The following is an 18267-nucleotide window of genomic DNA, read 5'->3' on the forward strand; positions in this document are numbered from 1 at the left end:
TTTTTTGGGGCGTTTGGGGTGGAGCCGACGAAGAACAAAACTTTCGTGCCAATTTATTCTTCTCCCAACCCTTGAGGCTCGCGGCTTTAAGTTGTAAAGTCATTTCGAAATAATAGACCGTCTGAGATGAAGCGAATCAGTGTCGTCCTAACATTTATCAGGTTGCTTAAAGTTTGCCCGCCTTAATAGCGACGCAATCACTGAAAAGCATGAGCAACGTTTATGTTGTTAAGTAGTGTCATTTATACGCATTTATATGTTTAGGTAATGTTCTCTTAGTCCGGTGTAGTTGTGCTTTCTTATATCTCCCTAATATCGTTTATAACATGTTGGCTTTCATCTTTTCGTTCACAGCCTCGAGAAGATAACTGATAAAAAGGAAAGACTGTCGGAAGAATTGAAATTCAAAGAACAGAAAGTTCATTCTCTCCAGAAAAGGTTTGTGAATCATTTGGCCATGCTTAAAAAAACACCATGAAGTATCTAAACTTAAGTTCTTGACGGCCGCGTGAGCGTGAAACAGTTACTCTTTCATTAACTAGTGAGAAACGCAAAATCAGACATTTGAAAATTTAATAATTACATTTTTTGTTCTATATAGAGTTGAAGAATTAATGTTATCCCTAGACGAGAATTCAGAGATTCTCAACAAGAACCTTAAAGAAAAGGAAAAGGAAAACAAAAACTTGGAAACAAGGTAACGTGATATCCTTATGAATTGTCGCTGAAAATCCAAGGTGTCTTCTCAGGCTTGAAACAATAAGGCACTAGGGTCCCTGATTGAAGTTCCTTTCTGCATCATCGCTACAGATTATGAAAAGATAACTGTTTTGCCACCTCCCAGTTAGGATTCCCAAACTCTGTTGTTTTTATCTGTACCCAAATTTACATTGACTTGTGGTCATTCGTACCATTCTTGTTCTTTCCGTTTGCTTTAAAGCAGAAGGTCGTATTGGGAAGGAAAGGAGTGTTTTCGGTGTGTTTAAGCTTTTCGTGTTCTGTTGTTGGAAACCATATTTTGTTAATTAAGTTTTTTAACCAGCTTCGACCTTATTTGAAACGGTTTAAAATGATGAAATCGTAGTGGTTTGAACCAAGGATTCATATCGTAACTAATTGAAGGACACTCGTCTGGGTGTGTGTTGCCCTTAGAAGGACTTAATGAGTGACATTGACAGACGTCTCGACAACTTGAGCGGAAGTCATCTTCAGAGTCAAGTGATTTGTGTAACGCCAGTAGATGGTATAAATACTCAACTTGTTGATGTGATTGGTCATCAAAGACATCGTTGTCCAATGTCATCCCGTTCAGTGATTGGTCAACTTCATGAAAATATGGGTGATTTTTTTGGTTAGGATTGAAGAACTCACTGAGGCTCTTGATGAAAAAGAGAAAATAAGACTCATAGTAAAAGAACGAGAGGACAAGATTGAAACATTGAATAAAAACATCGATGAAAACGACAAACTGCTGCAAGAATTGGAAAGCAGGTTTGATATATTCAGTTTGTAATAACCTGTTACTTAATTTCACAATCATGCGCAGAACGCATCCTTGCACAGAAACGAGGTTTAACCTTTGTGGCGGCCATTGTGTATTGTAAACAGAGAAATCGGTTCGTTTTCGAGAAAAAAAAAACCCGTGTGCTGCAAAACGAATGGTAATAGTAATGACAATAACAAGAATAATAACGTTAATTTAGTACCACCCAACTAGTGGACTAATGCAAATCCTGCATTTTAATTGCCTACGCTACTAGATGACTATTAGTAATAGATGGTTTTCACTCACGTGACTTGGCGCCCATATTGGTGTACAAACAATACAAAATGTATGCATGGAATTTGCATAAAAATAGAGTTTGATTCCCAAAGGAGAGAACGTCTATTGTTCTTGGACACCAACATGGCCGCTGTGACGTCACGTGAAAACGATCTATAGTCCTCGAGTAGCGAAAAGCGTAGCGCTTTTTTTCGTTTTATTCCCAAATAAATATTTCTTTAACTTGCATTTGCTAAATTTATTATTGCCTTTTCTGTCCGACTAGTTGGGTGATACTAAAACAATTAGACCCTTCGCCCTCAAGGGTTGAAAAAGTGGGGCGAGAACTTTGAACCAATCACTGAGTGAAGAAATCATAAACCAAAGCAAATCGCTAATTACTTTCGACCCTCAACTGAAAACCGCTCTATGATTTGGCTTGCAGGAGTAACCATTCTCAATCCCATCGGTATTGCGTTCTCATGCAAGACTAGTGAATAGCTGGAAAGGTCTGGTTTTCTGGGAATCATTCTAAAAATAACTCGGTGTGTAAAAACGCCATTGCACAAATGCAATAGAGTCGTGGGCTCCTGAGAATCTGAATGTCACATTTCGATCACATTCGGACTGGATCAGTTGTTGTTTGGTGTAAAATATCTGCCATGATGGTCACGTGCGGAAATTCTTTTTTCACAGGCTAGAGGAATCGAAGGGTGCAACCAAAAAGCTTGAGCATGTTGTAAAACTTAAGGACAAGAAGATTGAAGCACTGGAAAATAGGTGTGTATGAAGTCTTAAAAATGGAGCTCCGCACGTTTCAATGAAAGTCAATTAGTTCTTTTAAGTTTTTATTTTTGACATTCAATTTTCATACATCTGCATTTCATTCATTGATTCATTCCTGACGGGAAAATTAGAACCCACAAATGACCAGCTCCCAACGTCAGTGGCTTCATAGCTCAGTTGGTTAGAGCGTCGCACCGGTATCGCAAGGTCAAGGGGTTCAAATCCCGTTGAAGTCACGAATTTTTTCAAGCTTCTCTACGCAATTGCTAAAATTGCGTCCACAACTGTGAGGATCATATCTTTACTTGAAGTAGGATTTCTGTTCGCAAAGGCTGTTTTATGGTGTCTGAACACACTTTTGAAGCACTTATACTTCCATTTCTGCCATATTTATGTAGTTTGGACTGGAAGCTCAAACTTGGTTGCTGATAAGTGCTACCACGAACGTTTATATTCAAGTTTTCACGTTGTCGCCTAAACCTCAAACATGCCATGATTTCACGTTGTGAGAGGGTTTAAGGATTCAAAATACAACTTAGCGTCATCAAAAGTATTTTACGATTATTTCATCTTGTTCGCGTCGTACCATACAGGCGAATCGACCTGTAACTGGAGTGACACGGACCGTTTTAAGGTAGAAAATGAATCATTCACTTCAAGGTGTCGCCAAAATCTTAAATTTGGTTATTTGTTTTATTTTATTTGGTTGTTTATCAGAGTACGGGATAGAAATTGACTAAAATGCAAGCCGCACGGACAGCATGACTATTTTTCCTCTTTTAAATTAAGCAATAGTAGGATTGTGTTGTGGCGTTGCTGCCCCTTCGTTGCCGTAGCCGTTGTAATCCCTTGAGTAGAGCGTTTTCACATGACGTCACGGCGGCCATGTTGGTGTTCCAAAACAAAGGAATAGTGGCCATGATGAAAAACCTTAAATAACAATGACCACAACCAGGTTTTCTGAGCCCGCGAGACTGAGCACCCCCAGCAAACCATCGTTTTAACGAAAACCGCTGGTCAGCAACCTTGGTTCTGGTCATTGCTGTCTAAGGTCTTCCGGCCATGATGGTGTACCAAACTAATCCTCCGGGAATTGATCTCTGTTTTTAAGCAAGTACTTTCCTTTGTTTCAGTAATCCAATATGGCTACTGGTCACGTGAGTGAAAACGCTCTATACCCGTTATCGGAGTTAATAGTGGTTTTGCCACATGAACGAGGCTAATGGGTCATTTTGTATCGAGTTGACCCTTAAGCCTCTTTTGCATATAGTTAAAAAAAAAAAAAGAAAATGTGCCTGCAGGTCCAACTCTGATAAGGTCCATTCGGGAATTAACGAAACGACGACAGCTGTGGAAAGGACAACTCCACAAAACAGTAATTTCATGTTTTAAAAGAAGAAAAGTGATCATGCTCCACATTTGGCACGCAATTCAGCTCATTTCCTTCCCGCGCGCGATAAAACAACAACGTGAAAAGGCGAAATTTGGGGCATAAAAGAGTGATCGTTCATTCTCTTACTTTACAAAGAGGTCAGTGTACTGACCACTTTACAAACTGTTGCCATTGAAATGAAATACAGCGAAATTTATACACTTCGTTTCAAAAACTCCATTAATTTCTTGTTTACGTTGTGACATGTAGTCTTGCGGAGCTGACAACCACAAGCACGGTACAGAAAGACGATAGAATCATGGAGATGAAGCGCAATGTGGAAGGAAAAGACAATAGAATTATTGAACTAGAAAACAGGTACATTGTCTCGAGTTTCCATTGTACTAGCTCTTTTTCCTGACAAAGCAGTTGCAAATCGTTTCCTTTCAACTTAAGGCAAGAGTAAATTAGATAAGAGTGTTCCTCTATTAAATTGCGGTCTCTACAGAGCAAAATCACAACTGGATTTATCTTTAGATGCACATAAAGTAATGGGCCGCCGCATTAACCAATCACGAGACGTCATATCAAACCATGACCAGCTGTGACATTTAATTTTTCTGTGAAAAGGTAGCCTAAAAATAAACTCGTTTGTGACTGTGGTGGGAATCCCTTGCGCACTGACTATAGCAAGAGGCCCTTTGCATGACAGTTTCACGTGACCTTGTCAATCATAAAAAGTGGTCGTGGTACAAAATGGATGCCAGAAATGGAAAGAGCGAGAAGAAATTTGTAAGAATGTCATTTTTGAGGCCAATGACGTTTAGGTGCGTGAGTTTAGAGCGGCTTGGAAGTTTGAAAAAGGTAAGCATTAAAATAAATGTAAAATCTCTCACCGAAATGTCAGTGGCCTCAAAATTGTCATTCTTTCTAATTTCATCACGCTCTTTCTCTTCTGGCGTCTATGATGTACCACGACCTTTTTGTACGATTGACAAGGTCAAGTGACACAGTCTTGCAAAGGGCCTATTCTCTCTCAGCTAATTCATGCTTTATTTGAATCAAAGTCAACCGTACGAGTTGTGAAATAAGTAACCTCTCCCACACTCGCTTCTGTTATTTAAGTTTTGTATAGTTTGCAAGCCGTCTTGTATGTTTCCATTCAACTTGGTAGCATGTAGCACGAGGCTCTGCCATTTTTCGGACTATTATCTCATGCACCGTTTTTTTTGGATCTTAGGTTGGACGATTTCACACTCGCCAATAGCAAACTTCAACAAAGTGTAAAAAGCAAGGAAGAGAAGATTGCAGAGCTTGAAACTAAGTATGATTCTGTGGGTGTTTCGTAAAGACCCTTGTACGGCACGACGAGGAGGAAGCTTGCTCCTCAAATATATTCGAAAATCAGGCCTTTTCCTTATTAGAAGGGAACAAATGTTCCGGCATTCTCAGGTCCTCAGGTCTCCCCCCCCCTTCCCCCCCCAGACCCTGCCCTGCTAGGATGGGCACGCAGAAATGGCGGCAAGAATTTATAGATACGTGAGGTGTCGTGCTGAATGACGATCTCAGTTAGGTTGGAAATGCAGAAGAATGAACGCTACGAGTCGTAAATCCAACGAATGGATCTCCTCTCGAAGCGGCACTACTGGCAGGGGACCCTTCTGAAAATTTAATGGTGTCTCTGAGAAGGTAAAAAGAGACGAATGTTTTTCTTATTTACAGAGTCGAAGATATTAAAAGTCTGACATCTGAGAAGAATAGGTTGAGCCAAAGCCTGGATCATAAAACGAAGAAGGCGCTGGATTTGGAGACAAAGTACGAAATTATTGTTGTTGCTTTCATTTGCGACCTCCTTCCCTTAATGTTTCTTTTTCTATCAATGTTCTTTTCAAATCAACAGGTTGGAAGAAATGTCCAACGACAATCAAAGACTGCAGCTTAGCAATGAACAGAAGAGTGGAAAAATAAGATCGCTGGAAAACAAGTATGTTGACATTTCACAAGTATTTAAAATTACCAGACATGTGAAAGTGTCGTCTGTGTAAAGAACAATTCGTTGACAAAATACGTTGGTCTTACAAATCCGACCTTATTTAGTCGTGTTTCAGCTGCGAAGGGGATGGACCCTTATAACGCGGCGGCTTATGTCTGGAAACGAGTTTACCGCGCAAAAACAAAAGTTTCTAGTGAGTCCCTTATGACTCAACATGGCCGCCGTTCATGTCTGCCTCCTCTTCAAAGCGAGTCTAAGTGCGAAGTTTTTCTTATGAAAATTAGTTTTTATTCATATGTAAAGTACGACTAATTATCATCGCAAAAACTTCGCACTTAGACTCGCTTTGAAGAGGAGGCAGACAAGAACTCGGAAATGGCCTATTGGGTACAAATGATGACAATTGATCTCAACAACGATCGTTGACGTCGCTGGAGTCACAAAAAGTAGCCAGAAGTTTGGTCTTTCGCTTGATTTTTTTTCTGCCATAAATAGTCAGTATTTTCTTGTTAACTACAGTAGTGTCACTTAAATTATTAACGAGAAAAGTGAAAGAGAGGAAACATCTTCTTCCGGTTGTTATTCTGGACATTAGGAAATCTATGTACTTAAGCTCGCTATTTCAATTTTTCGACAGAGTCCTGGAGCTCGAGGAGTCGCTGGGATCCTCGCAACTTTTACAACAAAATCTCAAACTTAAGGATGACAAGGTGTCGTCGCTCAATCAGATCATTCATGAAAGGGAAGAACAAGTGGATGATTTGGAAAACAGGTACTCAACAAAAACATGTTCTCTGTGGGGGAAACGTAGGCGATTGTTATATGCGACTGCGCTTGTTTGGTATCCCTTTCTTAACACTATTTACGCTTTGTAAGCCGCCAATTGATTGGTTCCTCTTGTCACGTGGTGTTTTTAACCAGATTGTATTTCTTTGAAATTGTTGCCTTCATATTGTTTAAGTGGGTTGCCTGTGAAGCAGCTTGACATCCTGGCCCCAGTTTTTGAAACGATGGATAGCGCTATCCGCCGGATAAATCACTATGCAGTGGATAAGTCATAGCGATAGTGATTTATCCGGTGGATAGCGTTATCCACCTTATGAACAACTGGGGCCTGGTGCTGGGTTTAGGTTTTAAAAAAAACTTTCGGGTGGCTTCAGTGGGGAGTTAAACACGGCAAACAAGTTGATAACGATGAATTGACCACCGTAACATTGCCGAGCTGAACCGAGCCGAGCCGAGCCAAGCCAAGCCGAGCCCCTCGTCAGAGCGAAGGGCTAACACTCGAAATGTTCTAACGCAGAAGGGCTAACGCTCGAAACGTCAGCTCATAAATCTATGGTGGCAGGGTTTTCGACAGCTTTTCAGAGAAACTGATTTGATAATGAAAGTACGGGACATGGTTATCTTCCGTTGAAACCATGTCTCCGTCGTTTTTGATTGGCCAAAGTAATTACTTTGGTTTTGGTTTTACGACAATCGATTGAAAACCGTTCTATCTTTCCGGCGTAGAGCGATTTTCAAATGAGTGTCGTAAAACCAAAACCAAAGTAATTACTTTGGCCAATCAAAAGCGACGGAGACAATCCAGTAAACCAATCAAAACGTGAAGTAATTACAAGTAGCCGACACAAAGCGCGGGAAAATGTGCTCGCGCGAGCCACAATTGGTTTGGGTTTTACTTCTGATTGGTTGAAAAAGTGGCGCGAGAACTTTGAACCAATCACTGAGTGAAGTAATCATAAACCAAAGCAATTCGCTAATTACTTTCGACACTCAATTGAAAACCGCTCTAATGAGAGCACTATTGCTAGGCTTTGTACGCCTGAAAGTCATGACAAGTAAAGTACGCGACTTGCGTTCATCTCAAGGAGTCTTATACAAGATTCTACCCCGTGTCTAAGTTATTTCATTTTTAACTTTTTTGTTTTATTTGATTCAGGTTAAAAGATGCGCAGGTTCGTAGTAACAAACTGGTGCACACTCTTAAGTTGAAGGAGGAAAAAATAACGTCCTTGGAAGAAAGGTGGGCAAAAAAGTATTACGTATCCCTCAAGAGAAGTGTATTGAGGTTCTTCTGGTATTCTTTTGTTGTTTAAACTCGGGTGGCGAACACTAAGTTCGGTTTAGCAAGTGACTGTAATTTTAATTTGGCTCGTTTTAGTGTGGAATCGTTAGATGAGCTGTTATCTGAGACCAAGAAGCTAAATCAAACTGTGCAACTAAAAGAGGAGAAGATCAAGACTCTAGAGAACAAGTATGTGTGTGTCTCTCTCTCTCTATCTGGCCAGTGAAATAGTCTGGTCGATTTAAGCTCAGGATGGTAGATTGCCTTTTTCTTTTCACTGAAATAACAAGGAAAACGCCTAGCGAACATTTTTAAATGTTGAAATGCGGCGTTATTAGTCAAGTTTTGCCAAGTATGTAGGGTCAATCTGTGGTCAACGGTGCGTGATTATCGATGATAGTTCCAAAGCTTCTTCTCTGTGATGAAAACTAGGCGACGAAAAAAATGGCAATGACCCATCTAAAACATTAGTTCGCCGAAATACTGAACCACTCCAGCTAAAATATGGCTGTCCGTGGGCTCTCTTTTTTTTGCAAGGCAGCACAGAGAGCCGGAAAAATCTTGAGTGAAAATTTATTTTCCGGAACGGCAGCCTCTCCAATGGAATCAGTGTACTCCCGTCCGTTCTCTAATTTATTCTTGTTTTTCATGCTTCCACCTCTGGTGACGTAAAACCTCCATGACAACCCACACTCCGTCAATTCGCGCTGACGAATGGCTTTTAAAAACGCTCAAAACGCCAGCTCTAAATTTAATCTCCCTTCTGTGGTCAATTTACTTTGATCAACTCGTTGGTAATATCAAGTTCTCGTGTATCATTCACATGGCCAAAGGGTTTGATCATAATGCGACGATACTTGATCTGAGTAAGGCCAGCGTGTTTCCGTTAGCTTCCAGTTCCGGGTCCTTCCGCTTGAGAATGTGAAGAACAAACCAACCTCGCAACGGTCTATCATGGTAGTGGTCAGTTGAATTCGTTCAGTTTGAATAATAGTTGTTGTTGGTCCTTGATAGTTTGTGATAAGAGCATTCAAAGCAAAGTTGTGCGAGCTGACCCCATGCATGCGAGTGGTACATTTTGTTCCTGGTCTAATCTATTTTGTTTTCAACTTTTTTCCCAGGTTGGCCGAATTTGAAGAATTATCATCTCGCAATACAGAGCTGAGTGAGTGCATCAAACAAAAGGATGACAAGATCTCAAGACTTCAGGAAAGGTGATTCTCAAAGATTCGCTTCAGTTAGTTTTAAGGCAGGGCTTCAAGAAACGACGCCGCAAAAATGCAATGATATTCTGCGATTTCCGTGGATGGCTTCGCATTCAGAAAATGTGCATATTTGTTCTCCCATCAGGATTGATAGAAGTAAGGACGAAGAGATTGAGCTTCAATGAAGTGTTTTCCATTTTCTCCAAAGGAGACAAAGAAATGAATGCTGAATCGAGTTACACATTTGAAATTGTTTAACAGGGCGAAATTTCAAGCAAGTAATTTCGAATAATTTTGCTGGAAGCTCATGTTCGTAGAAATACCCGTAATATATCGCGGAATGCACTTGCGGGGTCTAAATTAGAACTCTCTTTCTCTCTCCGAAGTTGAGTGGTCGTGTTTGTTTGAATAGTAGCTTTGTTTTTTCAAATCCAGCTATTTGATGAAGTACTATTATTATTAAAATATCGAGCCGTTTGTATTGGGTTGTAGGCTTGACGAAGTTGAAGGTGCAGCTGATGTTAACGCGAAACTAAGCAAGACTCTTAAGAACAGAGAAGAAAAAATTGAAAGCCTCAAGGGCAAGTAAGTTTGTGTTTATTATTTGCTCATACTTAGTACACACAGAAAAATGACTCGATTGTCATCGGACAGGAGCAGTAGAGACCCAATTCAGTTACCATGGCAACCACGCGCATACAACCAAGACCGGTGAAATCGAAACAAAAATGGCCGTCAATAGTCTGCTAACTATTGACAGCCATTTATTTAATCAATTGTAATTTGACAAGAGCAGTAGAATTTTATCTCAAATTGTGGAATCTATAAGTTACTATGGCAACCACGCTCATGCGAAAATCGAAAAAGAAACGACCGACGGTAGATTTGCTACTTTCAATGAAAAAGACATACAAAGAAAATTCACCTCTGGATAAATGTTTTAATAGTTGAAAGTTTTTCACAAATTAAAAGGAACCTCCACTCTTACTACAGAATAAGTTTAAATTATGTTTACATACAAATTTGTTCGAAATTTGTTTTTAAAATAGTGTTTACATAAAGAAAAGTGAATGTTAAAATCGCTTATTTTCACTTTCAATTTCGCGAGCGCAGCCATCTTGAATAATTGTGACGTGTTACGGTTGCCCTATTGTTCTGATACAAAGTGCTTTTGTCTAATAACAATAGGGCAAGCGTGACACGTCATAATTATTCAAGATGGCGTCGCCCGCGAAATTTGAAAACAAAAATAGGCGATTCTGAAACTTATTTATTTCGGATACAAACACTTTGTTTGAAAATTCTCTAGACTGACTTGATGTAACTGTTGTTTCCTGTTATTTGAAGTTTTTTTTTTTGTTGATGTGGAGGTTCCTTTTAACGCAATCAATGTAAATTATAACAAATGTTCCTCGAGAATGGTGGATAGAGGGAGGTCTGTTGAGTGTATTATCAGCGACAAATATCATAATCGTCTCTTACAACTCAGAAGTTGAAGGGATTTGAAAGTTCTCAACTCGGACTCGCCCAAAGGCTTGTGTAATTTGGAGACCTTCTAAAACATCTCTTGTACCTTCAAATTTCGAATAGGGAAATGATGATATCAACATTTCACTCTGCAGTAAAATGATGATATCAACATTTTACTGTGTGATAATTTATAAACTCTGCAATTTGCTATCTTCGTCTCGTGTATGTCCATTCTACAGCGTGTTGGAAGTGAGGCTTATGTATTTGTGAATAGGGTCAGCGATTTACAAGAACAACTCGACGTTAGAGAACAACATCATAAAGAGGGGAAACGGAAAGCTGAGGAGCGAATCAAGGCGCTGGAAAAGAAGTAGGTGCCATGTTAAAACATTCTTCACAATACTGTCCTAACGTCAAGTCGGTTGGTAATTGCAATCATCAAAGAACTGATATTTTCTTATCTCAGATTAGGTAGTAGCAATTTTTTTCATTCTGGTCATAAATTCCCATCAGTCACGTTTTCTAAGCGAGTACGAGGGCGAAACGGTTTCCAGTCTTTACTTAAATGGGAAGACCTGACACTCAACTGGAGAAAAAAACGAAGTGAATTCGAAATAGACTTAACTGATTGGAGAGTAATGTGAAGTGCTAAGTATCTACCCCATATGAACCATTTGAGCATTAGCCCTACTGATGGAAATGGGCCCACGCAAGGACAGAGAAAAACTCTGACCAGGGTGGGAAGTGAACCCACGACCTTCGGGTTAAATCACCGCTGCTCTACCGACTGAGCTACAAGGTCAGACGGGAGCAGGCCGTGGGAACTGACGATGTTGAAGTCACGGCAAGGAACAGAAATAGGCTGTTGTATTTGTTCAACCCAGCCGAGGTAACGGAGATCTCTTCCTCTTCTTACTCCTTTATGCGACTATTTACTTCAGTGTTTTTGTGTGATTTTGTTTCCAGTATAACCCTGTCAATCACAGGGAACAAACTTTGCGTAAAAGTGTTGCTACATGCAAAAATACCATAAAATAAAATTCTAACTCTGATAATTGCTTTAGAAAGCTAACTTATAGAAAAATCTCTGGCTGCATAAAAGTATAAAATAAATATGTTAAACAAATTAAATTGATATTCCCTTAACCTTTCTTAAACTAGCTGTAACTCAGTGAACTCAAGGCTTTTTTGGCGTTGGAGTTTCGTTTGCCACACAACGTTGCTCCAACGAGCTAACCAAGAAGGGACTTGATGTCCTCTTGTTTTAATTAGAGGAGGCCGATATAAATACTTATGGGGCACCTTAACGCAATTATTTCCAAAGATAAACGAAGCTTCCCACCTGAAGCAAACAAAGATTAACAATTTTACGTCGAAATTTCCATTTTTTTTTGTCGTGCGTGTTTCACATGCAGCGTAAGAAGTAGTAGACACTTGGACCTAAGACGGCCAGAGCTTTTGAAGGGAATTAGTCTGTTCTTGGTGACACCAGAAACTACTTTGCAATGCAAGAGCCCTGTGAGAGAACGTGAATGCTACAGAGAATGTGACTTGAAATCGTATTGAGCTAAGGTGCCCATGCAAAAAATAATAGGGTTGCTAACAATGAAAAGCAAAGAAAAAAAATAAGAATGTTACTAAAAACAAATGGACAGAAATAGATTGGGAATTTTCGTACTATAAATAAAAAGAAACGACAAGTAGACTTGATTGCTACTTTAGGAGTTCTTCGGTTTTGCAACGTGCCCGCGTGAAACAGTAAAATGCTTAAAAGTACAAAGAGAGAATGATTTTATAAAGGAACGATGAAGTTTTAAAATCATTGACACTTAACTATAAGTTACACTGAAATGAAGCAGAATAATGATGAAAATAAAACAGGAGTACTACAAACAATTTGGTTTAAAATACAAACAAAAAAGCGAAAGAAATGCACCGCTCAATTACGATCTTTCTATCATTGATCCTCAAACCTTATGCAATTCGCTTTCATACGCGTTCAAGGTGAATATTGTGTACAGGATCTTTGAGGCCATTTTGTAGAACTTGACTGATCAAGTTTATTTGCAGCTTGGAAGAACAAAGCACTAAAAAGGTCCAGCGACAAAACAGCGTTAAGAGAAGGGACGATAAAATTATAGACTTGGAAAGACGAAGAACGAAGTAAGTTCCCTTCTTCGCTGCAAGGTTAAAACGTTTCTGCACTAACGGTCTTGTAGCTCAAAATGCCACTGTCGAACAAGGCACACCGCACCAACAAAATTGAAACGAAAGTAATTAAGTTGGCGACTCGCGGCAGACGAAGACAATTAAATGAGCCAATCATGCGAGCACCCAGCGGAAAACGTGGTAAAATGTGTGCGAGCCAGTCAATAGACCAATTTCGGTGAAAACCGAGGGAATCTGGCATTGTGCAGCATGGCTTTCTTATTACTTTTCGGGCAGTTCTATGTTAAGCGTCGAATTAATTTTCACAGTGTTGGGGTTTGACGTTTCCGCGTTCATTGATTGGCCGGAAAAAGCACTTTCCCCTCCATTTTATCGACCATTGAGAGGCCTATTCAAAAGCACGTGTTACTCGCTCTACTTTGAACACTTTCCCGCGCTCAGCGCCGGCTGCATTTTATCGCATTTTGTTGTGATTGACCCATGAATTGTCTGTTTTTTATTTTTCTGGTTTCCCGACGTTTTATTGAAAAGCTCTCGAACAGTCTTTTGAAATTTCATTCCACTTAACTGAAAAACACTTGGTTTCATTCCACCTAAATAGGCCTTATTAACGATAGCCGCCATGTTGGTTTTCAAATTGTCATGCAAATTAGCCATGTGTTATCCTGGGGGGCAAACATTGAAATAAAGGCAAATTGCGGAAAATCGGCACGTCGAAGTACTCTTTAAAATTTAGAATTAAGTGCCTTTTATAATAACTTTATATCTTTTGATTACCTTTGACATTTTGACTTTTACTTCGTTATCTGCTCATTTTTCACTGAAAAAAACATCGAAGTAACTTTTGTAATCATTCTGTTTTACTACTTAGGTGATAAACATTCAATGACCGTGAAACCAATCATCTGTGTGGCTAAGATGTTCGTTATAACCTCTCGAACTTGCGTTGTTTGCCCCCTCAGAAGCGTGTAGCTAATTTGCATGATAATAGCAAGTCCAACATGGCGGCCATCGTGAATAAGGTCTATTGAAAAACGCTCAACGCGTGTTTTGAACCAAATCGAGGAAACTATTATTTTAATGTTTGAATTTCGAGAAAACTTAAAGACTTTCTTTGTGAGAAACAAACTTTTGATTGTATGATTAACCAAAGTAATATATTTTTTCGCGTTTAACAATATTTTGGTAACCATGATTAATCCTTCGTAACATCGTAATTAATAATTCTAACAGACTAAACCGAAAACGAACTAATAACATTTAACTGTGCTTAATGATTAAGTTCTGTTCTAATTTATATAACCTTTCCACTTCGACTTATTATTGTCCATTTCCAACATAAACCACTTTGTCTCACCAGCATATTATGGAGACCAAGATTGCGTAACACGTCATCTTTAAACCTCCCTGCCATAGTCAGTTTCACCAATGAATGGCATTTGGAGATGACATTGTTTAGTAAAGACCTTTCCTCCTGTTGTGGAGGAAACAGTCACTTCAGCTCTCGCTATTATTCAGTGGACAGGTCACAAAACACGCTAGGGGGGGTGCTTATTTTGTCTTTGTGGTAGAGACTCTACTGTTCGAAAGTGCCTTTTCTCCAAGCAAACGATGGATAGAAGAGGAGGATGTTTACTTTATGCCGTTATTTGGTTTGTGTGTGATTCTGTGTTCAGGTTCACTCCACTGGTCAATGAAAAATTAGGGAGCAAAAAATCTACGATAGCGACGTCAGCGAGAACGGCTTTAAACAATAGCAATCTACGACAAAACAAGGGCTCTGCAGTTGCGTTACGACTTTCGAACGTTTCTTTCCTGTTCTGGACAATGATTTCCAACGGAAAACAGCGTATTTTAGTTTTCTTGTTCAGAATACAACTCCGTTCTTCCTATTTCGTTTTCTGGGTATTTCGACTACTTTGTATATGTTAAATTTACCGAATAATGTCGAAGAAGTTTGGGAGAAGTATTGGATAACGTGAAACTTGAAATGAGGTTTTCGGTGACGTCGCCTTCGTAGAATGATCACTTCAGCCTCGGTTTCAAAGCGAGTCGATTTTTTGAGGTAGTAATGCTTTTGGTCCCCACATGAATGGAAAATAACTTTAACAAGGAAACTTTTCACTCAGACTCGCTTTGACTAGGGTTTTAGTGAATCCCAGAACACTTCGTCATGTTTCGTGTTTTCATTCAGTCCGTCGTTTCCCTTCCGATTTATCTGCCTAAAGACTCGAGAAGGCATCGTATATGTGAAGCTGTGCTGTGAGTGAAAGTCATACTCCGTTCCATTACCTATACCACTCTTTGCGGGAAGTTTGAGCAGGGGAGCTGCCTTTTCTCCTTGTGCGTAGCGTGATGATTTTATAACATTTCTTTTCCTTTTCCTCTCTCTTCCTCGCAAAGAAATCGTTTGCTTTGCATGGAACCGCTGTCGTCGATCAGTTTTAATGGCATCTTATTGATTGAACGTTAAACAGGTTGGAAGAGTACATGGAGGAGAGAGAAGTGCAAATCCACGACTTGCAATCTCAGTAAGATAATTACATTTTCATTGTTTCAGGGAAAGTTAATCTGCAAACAGGCTCCTCATTTGTTATTCCTTCGGTTTGCTCTTAAATGGCAAACCGTCAAAAGCTGAGGGATTGGGGCGAGCGAAAATTTTGTTCTCAAGCTTCAACTTCCTTTCCCGCTCGCCCCAATCTCTTTAGTTTTTGGTTGCATGGCATTCGTCGATCCAGGATAGCTTTTGACTCTTAATCGAAAAAAGAGGCTGTATACCATCTAGATGAAAATTCTAAAATTTTGTTCCCACCACAAGCTACACGAAGCTTATCTGCTTTGAACTTGCGAATCATGTGACGAGGACAAAGAAAATACAACTTTTCAATGTCGGAAGAAAACAACGGGTAAATCAAGTGTCATTCAGATGCAGGGATGGCGCAGTGGTGAGAGCACTCGCCATGCGTCCTGTCTTAACAATATGTTCGCCATCGTGCTGTAGTGATTCTTGTCGCCTAGTGTCGTCAATCTTTTTATGTCAAATTTGCCCTTTGTTACCGAGTGGTATGCCGTGCAAATTGGGGTGATGATAATGACGATAATGACGATGTTAAAGCTATGATAGTGATTAGGCTGAGTACTATTATTAGTAGCATATTATTCATGACAATACGTTGATACTTTGTCCAGATTGGAAGGTACCCTTAACAGATATAGAAGACTGGATATGACTGTTGGAGAAAAAGAGATGGCTATAGCTGAGTTACAAGCAAAGTAAGAGGGGAGAAACATTTGTATCTGTGGGACATTACAGAGAGAATTCACCACTTTGATACAAGAGCCGTTTTTACAGGCGAATTATGCGTCTCTCATGTTATCCATCTAGTGTAAAGACGCGACGAACTGTGGAAGACGCAAAATCCGCCTGTGACGAACTTGGGCAGACAATTTTTTTTCAGCGGCGTCTGTGAAATTCCTCAAGTATAAAGACGGGCACAATGCGTCTAGACGAATTATCCAGTTTATTGCGACTTCGAAGACGTACTGAACTGAATAGTGGATAGTTCGTCCAGACGCAGAAAAAAGGTTTGCCGAAGTTCGTCCCAGACGAATCATGCGTCTCTAGCATTGAAAACGGCCAATTAGGTAGGGGGATTAATCACCGTAAGACGTTTCGAGCGTTCGCCTTTTGTTTTAGCGAATATTACTATTCATTTGGATCAAGTTAATTACTTGCAAAGTAAGTTAATGTACCTTGACTGTCAAGTTTGGTTCTGTCATAACGACTTAGCTAGTTTTTTCCTTGTATTGTAAGTTTGCTATAGTATTTACTCTTATAACACGCGTGTGGATTCGTTTTCGCTGTAAGTTTAGTGTACTTTTCAAAAGTGGAAAATTATTGCTTAAAAATGAACTTAAACTGAAAGAGACAAGTTCGCAACCTCGAGCGAAATCTATTTCTCGTGATTCTCAGTTTTTGCGCGCGTACTGCTTATGATCTAACAACAAGTAAATACATGTAGTTCCCTTGCGAGGTCAGACCAAGATTTCTTTCTCAAAGTTTCCTTGAATGCCAAATGCTGAAATGGCTTTATGATTTACTGATTCACGGAATGTCTATCGTTGCGTTTCGTTCGTAGACTCATCGAGGCTCAAGATGACACCAGGGAGATCAAGAAACTTAATCACATCATGAAGACTAAAGATGCCAGAATAGAAAATTTGGAAAGCAAGTAAGTTGTTCAGCATTGAAGTATAATTTTCTGTTTAGAACGCCGTGCAGTCAAGCCTACAACCTCGGTCACAATTTTTGACGCATTTTGAACTTCCTTGTCCATATGGAAAAAGCTGTTCTTTACACACGAAGACGCACTATAAAAGGCGTCGTGCCTCAGGCACATGCAAATGATGTATCAATCAACCGTGGACGCAACCAAGCTCTGCGATAATAGACTAGTTTCGATATATTAATATTCAGTCCTGAACAAAAGACATCATCTCGAGGCTCTGGGGAATAAAAATATAAGGATTTGTAAGAGTTTACTCCCCAGAGCCTCGAGATGATGCCTTTTGTTTGGACTGAATTTTAATATATCGAAATTGGATTTGTGCAACCAAAAAGCCCCTTATGGCAATGTGTCCGTAGTATGTTATAAAATATTATCTGTCGTGCTTTTTTTAAAATCCCCAGTCCTTTTTTCTCGCGCTAGAAATATCTTTTTGGGCTTCCGTCTCTTTGTTGCTGTTTGTTGATCATCATCTTGGATAATTAATCTTTCGTGCCAGAGTGAATTCGAGCAAAACTAGTGCGTGAAGCGACCCTTTTATAGTGCATCTTCGTGTTTACGAGCTATATTTTATCATAACGGATCTCCTCACCTCCCAAGGAACGTTGTGGAGATATGCCTTGGTTATTCGGGCTTCTTCCTCGATGACAGTGGAGACTTTGATTTCAATAAGCGTCACGAAGTGTCCCATGCTCTTCTCGCCAACTTCAACATCACTCGCGTCTGGGAATACAGACAATTAAGGCCACAAAGCGACCCCTATACTCCATTCCTCAAGTGACGATAAACATCTGCATTAACCCTCACGAAAAATAATACCTACACTTAGCTTATTGATAGAAACAAGTAGAAAATGCTTTTACTTACAGTACGACTCGCCTTACCGTGGCCACCTAAGAAAGTTTTTTAAAAAATGTATGCGCAGAATTTGATTGACGGTCACCCCTCCTTGCAAAGTTCGCACGGTTGTAGTTGAACACCGTTGAATGGGTAGTTTGAGTTGACGTACTTACACGTAATTGTCAAATGTGAAAGTTGTTGGGTGGCCACGGTAAGGCGCGTTGCACAGTAACGGGACTCTTGTGTTAGTTATAGTAATTGGACTGAGTGGAGTACAATTCAGGGGGTAACCGTGCGAGTGATTTGAAATTACGAG

At 39.8% G+C, this 18267-nt stretch overlaps 1 protein-coding gene across 1 annotated transcript in view; it reads left to right on the forward strand.

Moving 5' to 3' along the window:
• The window catches only part of LOC138026520 (girdin-like), a 63599-nt gene that overhangs the window by 29202 nt on the left and 16130 nt on the right, over positions 1 to 18267 (forward strand). Inside the window, exons 23-40 of the mRNA XM_068873902.1 lie at positions 355 to 438; positions 602 to 697; positions 1357 to 1491; positions 2459 to 2542; positions 4191 to 4298; positions 5161 to 5244; positions 5643 to 5735; positions 5821 to 5904; positions 6551 to 6685; positions 7856 to 7939; positions 8078 to 8170; positions 9103 to 9195; positions 9679 to 9771; positions 10931 to 11026; positions 12727 to 12819; positions 15303 to 15356; positions 16015 to 16098; positions 16965 to 17057. Coding sequence (XP_068730003.1) covers positions 355 to 438; positions 602 to 697; positions 1357 to 1491; positions 2459 to 2542; positions 4191 to 4298; positions 5161 to 5244; positions 5643 to 5735; positions 5821 to 5904; positions 6551 to 6685; positions 7856 to 7939; positions 8078 to 8170; positions 9103 to 9195; positions 9679 to 9771; positions 10931 to 11026; positions 12727 to 12819; positions 15303 to 15356; positions 16015 to 16098; positions 16965 to 17057 — 1686 coding nt within the window. The remainder of the gene's footprint in view (positions 1 to 354; positions 439 to 601; positions 698 to 1356; positions 1492 to 2458; positions 2543 to 4190; positions 4299 to 5160; positions 5245 to 5642; positions 5736 to 5820; positions 5905 to 6550; positions 6686 to 7855; positions 7940 to 8077; positions 8171 to 9102; positions 9196 to 9678; positions 9772 to 10930; positions 11027 to 12726; positions 12820 to 15302; positions 15357 to 16014; positions 16099 to 16964; positions 17058 to 18267) is intronic.

Source organism: Montipora capricornis, chromosome 12 (assembly GCF_036669925.1).
Source record: "Montipora capricornis isolate CH-2021 chromosome 12, ASM3666992v2, whole genome shotgun sequence".
NCBI classification, from domain to species: domain Eukaryota; kingdom Metazoa; phylum Cnidaria; class Anthozoa; order Scleractinia; family Acroporidae; genus Montipora; species Montipora capricornis.